The 10,939-nt window shown below is 34.2% G+C and overlaps 1 protein-coding gene across 1 annotated transcript; it reads right to left on the bottom strand.

Moving 5' to 3' along the window:
- Positions 1 to 2,689: 2,689 nt before the first annotated feature.
- On the bottom strand, positions 2,690 to 4,248 carry LOC145041799 (protein ELC-like). The gene has a single exon (XM_078989983.1). It carries the CDS (start codon positions 4,132 to 4,134, stop codon positions 2,860 to 2,862), a length of 1,275 nt encoding a protein of 424 aa, XP_078846109.1. The 5' UTR covers positions 4,135 to 4,248; the 3' UTR covers positions 2,690 to 2,859.
- Between the last annotated feature and the right edge of the window lie 6,691 nt (positions 4,249 to 10,939).

The raw sequence follows: 10,939 nt of genomic DNA, 5'->3' as shown, positions 1-10,939 counted from the left end.
TCCCAGTGAACATATGCCATTATTTTCCTTTAACATTGTGGTGCACCTAATTAATTGTAATGCTTGAACATTTTCTTGACATGTGAGTCGAACTTGCAAATACATTTTCGTTGACAATTATGAATTTTGTTAAAATGATCATATATATATATATATATATATATATATATATATATATATATATATATATATATATATATATATATATATATAGGGTTAAGTTTAAATGAGACCACTATTTAATGTGAGAACGTGAAAACACTATTAAATGTTAGTATTCTACTATGAATTTTGTATATACAACGATATGATATCATTCATCAACAAATATACGAACAATCACACATTAATATTCATATTAAAATTTTGTATGTACAATTTTATGACATTATTCATCACCGAATATATGAATAATCATATATTTAACATTCACATTAGAATTACTAAATTACTATATATATGTATATAATTTTTATAGTAGAATAGCAAAATAAAATTGAATATATTCATATTATAATTACTACCATACTATACATATCAAATTCATAGTAGAATAGTAATATAAAGTAGTGTTCTCACGTTCTCATATTAAATAGTGTTTTCATTTGAACTTAAGCATATATATATATATATATATATATATATATATATATATATATATATATATATATATATATATATATATATATATATATATATATATATATATATATATATATATATATATATATGAAAGAGCATTGATGTTTCAATGATGCAGATAGTTTTAAGAGTCTTTTGTGTTTGTTTTCACAATTAAAATAATGTTTGTTCTGGTATTGACGGATGAATATCATTAATGGACTGTATTATAAACAAATGCAAAATATAGCAAAAAAGTATTTTATATAATTTAGAATAAACAAGGGATAATATATATTGAAACTTCATGAAAATATGAAACTTTATATCTACATAAGTTTCTCAAATAGTGATACTTTAAACCTTATTCTACCATCAAACACCATCAACATCTTTTCCAACCTTGTTTGCTATTGCATGACCCTCTTGATTAGTTAGAAAAGGCAACAATAACTGAAAATATTGTAAATTTCTATTAGCAGGTTGTATCTATTGCGTCTCACGCCTCTTGCACCGTTTTTTTTTTATCCTTTCGGGATCCATCTTCAAAGTATATTGGATTTCTCTCTTAAGTTCAGTTCTTTACAAAAGGTTGAAGTTGTCATTATGGATGGGGTATTTATCGTAAGCTTATATAAGAAATGAATAGCATATGCACCATCATTGAAGTCTAGATTTAATAACTTTTTATGCATGTTTTGGGATACATGATTTTCAAATTTTCGAGTTTGGATGTGACATTTTGGTATATACATGCTTAGAGAGTCTAAACACATTGATCATATGCAAATATTAAAAACATTAATTTCTATTTATATGAAAATTTTACTTAATACATGACCTATAGGTTATAGGTTGCTTCAACAACCATCTTTAATTTTAATTGATTAGAGTAAATTACACGAATGTCCTTATGGTTTGAGGATAGGTTATAGGTTGCTTCAACAACCATCTTTAATTTTAATTGATTAGAGTAAATTACACGAATGTCCTTATGGTTTGAGGTAATTTACACGTTTGGTCTGTAACTTGTTTGTTTAATTTGGAAAATCCTTATTGTTTTTTTTTGTTACGCGCTTGGTCTTACTGTTTATTTTTGTTACTCGCTTGGTTCCTGTTTGACAAAAAAAGACTATTATTTAAATAGAAAATAATTATTGGATAAGTAAGGTAAAGTGATGAGAGTGGGGTTGGATTACATTTATTTAAATAAATTAAAAAATCAAGAGCAAAATAGTTTTTTTAGATAAGACATTGACCAAACATGTAACAAAAACAAACAATACAGATCTTTCGAGTTAAAAAAATAAATTATGGACCAAATGCACAAATTATCCTAAACCATAGAAATTATCCTAAACCATAGGGACCATTTGTGTAACTTAATCAATTGATTATTCTCTCATTCATTTCTGTTCGTCTTACCCCTTAAGAACTAAGATATCATCCTGAGCTCTTTGTGTATGTGTGTGTTTGTCTCTTGCATCCCTCTTTCAAAATGTCAACTAACACAAACACCGAGAAACACTACATACATGAGATGGCTTTGTTTTCGAAAGCTTATAATGAGGAAATAAAGCTCCAGCTCCACAACATATTAACAATGGATAACAAAGCTTTTCTTGAATCCTGACAAAAGAAAAACACTCCAAGGATGCAACACATTCTAAAGTCGGTAGTTTGACAATCAGCCAATCACATTCTATTATGAATAAAGTTGTCCTGATAATCTTCTTCGTGGTTCTCTATAAGAGGTTTTGAAATGCTCTGAAGAAGAGAAGAAATATCTTGGAGGCTTTCGTTTCTTTTTATAAGAATGTTTAATGTTTAAATATACATGTAATCTTTTTGTTTGAATATAAATAAATAAAACAGTTTTCTTTTTTATATTGTTCATAACTTGTTTCGAAAATCAATATCTTCATGCATGTGTTCATTCAGACATTCAATACCCATGGTCAAATTGCTTAAACCTTGCAAAACCCTTATATGATAGGTATGTAGATTAACTTAGGGATGAGCTTTAGAACCAAACCAGTTTGTTTTTTATCATATCAACATAAAAGACTTGCAAAAATATGAAATTGATGATTACACTACTAAACAATAAGAATCAACATATGTTGACAAGTAATAATAAGAAACAAGAATGATCTATAACCTATGTTTTAAAGTTTCAATGGCACATACCCTGAAAACTAGAAGGAAGAAAAGCATATGTGAGAGAGAGCGACTTTTTCACACGCCATATGGTGATGGTGGTGCCCTGGACGCCATGCTTGTAACTTGAGCTTGCATCTGTATTGCTCTAACCTTCACAGATGTTGCACGATGAAAGAATTGTTCTCGAGACAACAACCTCACATTCCTTAAATACAGATCAAAGGGTATAGACCCTTCTTGCACAGCTTTATCCAATGCATAAACAACATCTTCTATAGCAAGATCAGATGCTGTACAGTCCATCATCTGTTTAGAAAGAGAATCAGATGGAACGATAGCATCATCTGGACTTATATTTGACAAATCTCCACCTAGTTTGCCCTCATTTTCTCTCACCCATCCTTCTAACACATCTGTATTCATCAAAACCATCTGCAATTGCTGCTCCAAATCCGCTTTCTCATCTTGCATCTGTCGTAACCCTACTGAAAGCTCCTCCTCTCTCTGCCGTAACACTGCCTGAGCACTAAACATCCCTTCCATTTCAGCCTCTCTGGTTTTCCTCAACCGGGCGACGTCACTATGCACATTCTCCACCAGCTTATTAATCGCATTCCGTTTATAAACTAAGCTCGGGTCCTCGAAGGACCCAGACCCAAACCTCTGAGGCGGAGCAGGCGATGGAATCCTCCCGCTGTCGCTCACATACGGTGACGGCGGGTATGTCCGAGGTGGGATGGCTGGCCGGATAGATCCAGATGAAACTGATCCCGATGATCCAGATGCATTGAAACTAGGGCTAGGGCTAGGGCTTGGGTTTGGGTTTGGGGTAGGGTTAGGGTTTGGTCTGCGTTGCGAGTATAACGGTGGATCGCTGCCGAAATAATTACCCAAATTACGAGCCAGATCAACCAAATTAGAACTAGGGTAAACCCAATTTTGCAAATAAGGGATCGAAACTAAACCAGATGGATTAACAAAAGGATGTTGGCGCTTGATCACCATATCGCGAGTAGGATTCACGAAGACGAGAGGCGGATGGCGAGGGTAAGTCTCCATGAGCCAGATGACGACGGGTATGTTGTAAGTAACATTCTGAAACACCATCGGAACTGTGCCCTCGGACTGGAGAAGGTTGACGGAGCGGCCGTCGTTGTGGGTAAACGTGGCGGTTTTTGGCTGAAGAGAGGGGTAGGCTTCGGAGAGCGAGAGGAGGTGTTGACGGATAAGCCACTTCACGTCTTCGGAGTATGGAAGGGAAGATGGACCGCGTTGGGACAGGACGGAACTGAGAAACTGTTGAGTGTACTGGGCCATCGAAGACGTCGGAGAAGGCGGCGGAGGCACCATTCTTTACTCCAGCGATGGAATTTTGATCGGAGAATTTGATTGAATGGGAGTTTAGAGAAGAAGAAACCTCCACAAAGTATAATTCCTTCTGTGCTAAGTTGTCACAGCTGGTAAACAAGAAAACAAATATATCATTTTTGTACATGTACTTTAAAAGTTCTGCAATTTATACCCTTTCCAAAAACAAATATATCATATTTGTTCCCGTACTTTAAAGGTATATATACAGTAAAGTCTCAATATTTTCATCGATTTGACAAGAAAATCCTAAACTTTATTTTTTTGACAGTAAAGTCCAAATTACCGGTAGTTTTTGACACTTTTACCCTTTTTTCCCGGTTAGCCGATAATTATGACTTTTTTGTCAAAAAAATAAAGTTCAGGGCTTTTTTGTCAAATCACCAACTAGGATTTTACTCAAAACAAATAAAGTTTCTGATTTTTTTGTCAAATCGTTGAAAATATTGGGACTTTAGTGTATATATAATTTTTTTGGGTTAGAAATTTAATGGTATGATAATCTTTAAGCATAAGAGTTATTGAAACATTTTCTAATCAGCTAGATCCTATTGAAATCTTTTACGTTTGCTTCTTGTTAAATCGTTTTTTTTTAATCTCAACAAACCGACATTGAATTTTTTTTTGAGATAATCAAGAAAGAAAGAAAGAACCAGGGTTGTGTTGGCTTTTTGCAGTCTCAAAAATGGAGAAATTAGAAACCTAAAAAAATGAAATTGCTCTGGCTTTATACAAACACAAACAACACATTCCTAGTCAAAAGGGTGTGAATGTTGAGAAGGGAAAAAAAGAGCAATTTCGTTTTTTTTTCGGTTTCTTATTTCTCCATTTTTGAGATTGCAAAAAGCCAACACAACCCTGGTTCTTTCTTTCTTTCTTGATTATCTCAATTTATTTAAATGTCGGTTTGTTGAGATTAAAAAGACGACTTAACAAGAAGCAAACATAAAGGATTTTAATAAGATCTAGCTGATTAGAGAAGGTTTCAATAACTCTTATGCTTAAAGATTATCATACCATTAAATTTCTTACCAAAAAAATTATATATACACTAAAGTCCCAATATTTTCAACGATTTGACAAAAAAGTCTTAAACTTTATTTTTTTGACAGTAAAGTCCCAATTGACGATTTGACAAGAAAGTCATAAACCTTATTTTGTTGACAAAAAAGTCCTAATTATCGGCTAACCGGGAAAAAAATGGTAAAATGGTCAAAAACTGCTGATAATTTGGACTTTACTATCAAAAAAATAAAGTTTAGGACTTTCTTGTCGTATTGATGAAAATATTGGAACTTTACTGTATATATATCCCTACTTTAAAAGTTCTGCAATTTATACCTATCCCAATAAACACTTATGTATATATATTTGATTAAAAGACATAATTTAAATAGAATTAGAAGGTTTGTCCTCTGATTTCGCTATGGGTTAAAGATGTTTGTTTGTGGGTTGATTGAATTTTTGCATTATGTGTTTAAAGACAAAGTTTTTTTTTTTTTTTTAAAAGCATAGATCATTTTATTGTGTTTTCCAACTTCGTCATTGGATACAACGAAAATAACCTGAGGCAAGGAACCATACATAATCACCTGTGAAATGAGGGCGACACATGAGGCAATGAACCATATACAAATCACCTGTGATCTGAGGGGCAAAATGGTAACTCATGCATGCCTTGCAACGAGTAGGATGCTAACTTCTCTTTGATTAAGTAAACTTGTTATCAAAGCTTTTGCTTTCAAATTAGATTTTAACAACATCCTTCCTAAGCTATTAAATAAAAGATACTCTACATTAAATTGTATAAGCTATTAAATAAAAGATAACTTTACATTAAATTGTATAAAAACTATAGTTTAATGAAACTTAAATTTTTGATTATATTTTGTTTTTATCTTAAAAGACTCGTTGTCTGAAGTTTTCATAGAGAACTTGGACTTTTGACGTACTACATCAGAACCAATTTGCAAACTCATTGTCAAGCTTTTAGTTCCCCTTTTAAACCCTTGAAGTTTCATATCAGCTTCCATGATCAATTGACTATCTAACCCATTATGTAATGCTTTATTGGCTTCCAAAGAGGAATGGCATGCTCTTTCTTTAATAATTTGCCAATAACTTTGAGCATAAAACCACTAATGTGCATAGATATACTAGTTTTAAACTTATAACCTAACAAAACTTAACTATTAATGCATTTATAGGTAGTGTACCTAGTCTGTTTATAATATAGCAAAATAAGTCAGGTACCGATCATAAGGAACAATATTTGGTCAATAAAATAACTATTAAGAACAACTAAAGCGGGGGTTTTTTGATTTTGCAAGTTCAGATTAACTTAACTACTCAATTTACTCAAAATTAACGCAAACAACTTACTAAAGAAGGTTGTAATTAAGAGAATAAAAGTTATTAGAAATCTCTCTTTTTCCTATGATTAGTTTCAAAACATGAATTAATTCGATTAGTTATCAATATAAAAGTTATTAGAAATCTTGATCCGGTCTCCTAAAATTTTCACCAATTCATGAACTACTATGCAATGATCATACAGAAGTGGACACCAAATAGATTATTTAATATTTTTGGGCTATGTAAGATAAACATAAGGTTAATTATATATGATCAAGACAAATAACCAAATATGATTATGATCAAATTATGTTTTCTAGCACAGTTAAAGTTAGTTTCTTTATTACATAGTCCAGGATTTAGTCAATCACTAGCTTTAGCAATTTAATGTTCATAAAACACTAGGTAAACAAGTTCATGCAATTAAAGTGATCATTCAGCTACACATAACTTGAAATCTAAGCAACAAAATTGAAACTAATAACATGCTAGGATTTGATATATTAAACATAAGCTAAACCAGCTTCATAAATCCATGAAAAAGTATAAATTAACACATCATATTAGGTTTCATTAATTACTAAGGGGGTGCTTGTTTTTTTTTTGGTTTTTTTGGTTTTTTTTTTTTTTTTTTTTCAGAAACCTCGTCTTGACCTCTTATGTATACGTCGCGCAGACAACGTACGGACGTATGCTCTTGCAGACCATTTATTTTTTAGAAGACCGAAAACCTAAAAATATATGTGTGCCCTCTTCTTTGTCCATACATGAACATCTCTCTTCTAACCTCCTCTCGCCCACTTAAAAATAAAACCACATTATGCAACACATATTTCCTTTGTTCGTTCCTTGATAAACAAAATACTCCCTCCGTCCCATATTAATAGTCCATGTTTTATTTTTGGTTTGTTCCAAAATAATAGTCTACTTATAAAAATAATTATTTATTTTACCAAAATACCCCTCATTTTTAGCTAAACTACCATGAAATTAAATGTAACTATAATGGAATTAAATGCAACAAATGGATAAGACTGTCATTTCATTTAACAAAGTTAGTGATAATCAATATTTTCTTAATCTATGTGTTTTTTGTCTGGACAATAATTTTAGAACGGAGGGAGTAATAGATTGGACGGCTTATATTGTTTTTTTTTATGTCACAACCATTGTTTCTCTATTTTTCTATTATAAAGAGCTCTAATATATTATATGGTCTTCAATATGATCATGTATTCAAGTTAACTTTTAACTATTGTTATAAAAAAGTCATTTTTATTTTTAAACATTAAGATAAAATAGTTATTTTATCGGTTAAAAAAAATAGTTTCATTCATTTTATTGCAAGATCATAATTATTGTGTGGTTGTATGAATTTTATTTGAGTATTATAGGATTAGAATTATTTAAATTTTGGTGTTGAAATTTTATTTTAAGGTTGTAAAATCAGATTATTTTTACAAGCTGCAGATGTTAAAAAACAAACAATCTTCTTTTTGCAGATTGTAAACGTTTGGTCCACTTTTTCTGCCGCAGATGGTTATAGATGTGATCCGTAGAATGCTGACATTTTGGTTTTGAAAAATCAAAAAAACACCTAAATGAAAGCTTAATGATTTAGTTCATAATTGTAGAAAATAAACAATAAACACATAAGAGTTTAAGATAGACATGATCAAATTTAAGAAAACCAAATGAATGATGTGAAATTTTGCTACAATCTCTAATCTCTTGATCTCTGGTCTTCTCTTCTTTCCAAAGGTTAATTTTCATAGATCTTCTGTCCAGAAATCGTCTAGGTCTTCCCCAGTGGAAGTGGGAACCGATCTCTATGGACTTTATCACCAAGTTACCGAGGACTACGCATGGAGTTGATGCGATTTGGGTGATTGTGGACCAATTGGGGAAGAGTGCTCACTTTCTTGCTATTAATGAGAGCTCTCCTGCAGAGAGATTAGCTGAGATCTATATGAGAGAGGTGGTAGCACGTCATGGGGTGCCAACCTCGATAGTGTCAGATCGAGATGTGTGTTTTTCTTCTAGGTTTTGGAATAAATTTCATGAGGAGTTGGGTACGCATTTGCATTTCAGTACTGCATACCACCCGCAGACGGGTGGGTAGAGCGAGAGGACAATTTAGACACTTGAGGACATGCTGAGTTCATGTGTTATGAACTTCAGAGGAAGTTGGGACACTTATTTACCCATGACCGAGTTTTCTTACTACAACAACCATCATGCGAGTATTGGTATGCCTCCCTTTGAGCTTCTATATGGGAGGAGGTGCCAGACTCCCATTTGTTGGGGAGAAGTGGGGCAAAGAGTGATGGGTGGCATGAAGATAGTGCTGAAGATGACTGAGCAGATTCAACAGGTTAGACAAAGGTTATTGACGGCCTAGAGTCGTCAGAAGAGTTATGCAGACAGGCGACAATCTGAGCTAGAGTTCCAGGCCGGATATTTTTTCCTCCTGAAGGTATCCCCTTGGAAAGGGGTGATCCGATTCAGGAAACGGGGAAAGCTAGGGCCCCGATACATCAGTCCTTTCAGAGTGACCGCCATAATGGGTAGTGTAGCATACCGGTTGGAGCTACCCGCAGAGTTGAGTCAGATTCATAAAACCTTCCATGTGTCCCAGTTGAGGAAGTGTGTGGTTGATGAGACAACAGTGGTACCCCTAGAGGAAATTCAGGTGGATGCGAGCCTGAATTATATTGAGAGACCGATCGTGATTTTGGATCGAAAGGTGAAAGTTCTGAGAAACAAAGAGGTGCCCCTGGTTCAGGTTCAGTGGCAGCACCAGTAAGGGTCCAAGTTGACTTGGGAGCCGGAGTCTGAGATGCGAGAGCAACATCCAGAGTTATTTGCGGAGCATAGCTTCGAGGGTGAGGTCTGATTCTAGTGGGGTAGAATTGTAACATCCCGAGTTCAGGTATACCTTGAAACCCTTGATCTTTTGAGTACATGTACATTTTATCCCTTTATTAGGATAAGGTGGTAAATGAGTACGTGGGGTGTACGCGAGTGTACGCTCAGCGTACTTATATGTGTGCATTTGACGTGGAAGCCACCTAGTACACTGGGCGTACTAGGTCCAGAGTAAAAACCCTAATTTAGGGTGAGTCCCCTATATAAAGGATATGATGGCCTCATTACTGGTCACCATTCTTAGACAACAAACCCTCTTGTGCGCTAACCTTCGTTCTTAGAGCTTGTGAGTGCATTTGAGAGCCTTTGAAGGTCTTTGTGTGTTCTTTAAGTGAAGGAGAAGCTTTGGAGAAGAAGGAGTGAGATTCCAGGCCCTTGGATCTGAGCATATATGTGTTGAGATCTTTGCATAGGTGTATAAAGCTTCATGCTTTCTTACTCTTTTGTATTGTGCATCATAGTAAAGTATTTTACGGTTTTGTCCCAAAAGTTAGATACTTTATGAGATATTGAGCTCCAGAGACTTTGATCAACCCCTTTGAGTGTATTTAGTGGTGTAATGTCATAAAAATCCAATCTTGGATGTTGGAATCAAGCCATACATCAGTTATGAGCTTTTTGAGACAAGAGAGTGAGTGTTTTGTGTGTTTGTGACCATATCAGCCATGCAAAGGCTCAAAGTCACTGTCTTTATAGAGTAAGAGCTATTAGGGAGTCCAGATTTGTGATATGATCCAAGGTCTTAACTGATTAAGACCAAATGAGTGAGAAGAGTGAAACTGGGGCATACGTTGGGCGTAATTCCAGTACGTGCAGCGTAGGGGTCAAGCATCCCTGATGCCTGCATGGCAATTGAGTACGCCCAATGTAGAAAGCTGGTACGCACAACGGACTCCCTTCCATTGACTTTTTGGTTGACTTTTAGGGTTTGGCCAATTTGTGGACTATTAAGCCCATGGAGGGGTAAAATGGTCTTTTACCCTTCTGTGAGTTATAAAAGGGTTAGTCTAGCTTCATGAGACCCGTTATTAATTAGGGATAATTATCATATGTTTTAGGCGGAGGCTAGACCAGTGATTTGAGTTCGAGAGTATCCGAGTTCTTACGGGGTGAGTCTTCTCACTATACTTTACCTAGAGTGGTAATCTACTATGTGACCGAAGGGTCTTATGTGCTTATTGAGTTATGTGATATTATGCTTGTTGTCTGTGTTTTATATATATATATATATATATATATATATATATATATATATATATATATATATATATATATATATATATATGTTATATTTGTGTTTACTGAGATCAGACCGGAGGGTCCAAACCGAGCTGTGAGATTGGAGGGTCTCACTGAGACACATTGATCGGAGGGTCTTACTGAGTTATAGCCTCGAGTGGCTAATTAGATGCGTGTGGTATTTTGGGGAACTCACTAAGCTTCGTGCTTACCGTGTTATGTGTTATGTGTTTCAGGTACTTCCGAGGATCACGGGAAGGCACCG

Source organism: Lactuca saligna, chromosome 4 (genome assembly GCF_052625555.1).
Source record: "Lactuca saligna cultivar CGN05327 chromosome 4, ASM5262555v1, whole genome shotgun sequence".
In the NCBI taxonomy this organism is placed as follows: domain Eukaryota; kingdom Viridiplantae; phylum Streptophyta; class Magnoliopsida; order Asterales; family Asteraceae; genus Lactuca; species Lactuca saligna.
Note: the sequence above shows the minus strand (reverse complement) of the source record. Positions and strands in the feature narration are given on the sequence as shown.

Bases quoted from the DNA above. Each gene is read 5' to 3' on its own strand.
- LOC145041799 (XM_078989983.1), bottom strand. From the start codon at position 4,134: ATGGTGCCTCCGCCGCCTTCTCCGACGTCTTCGATGGCCCAGTACACT.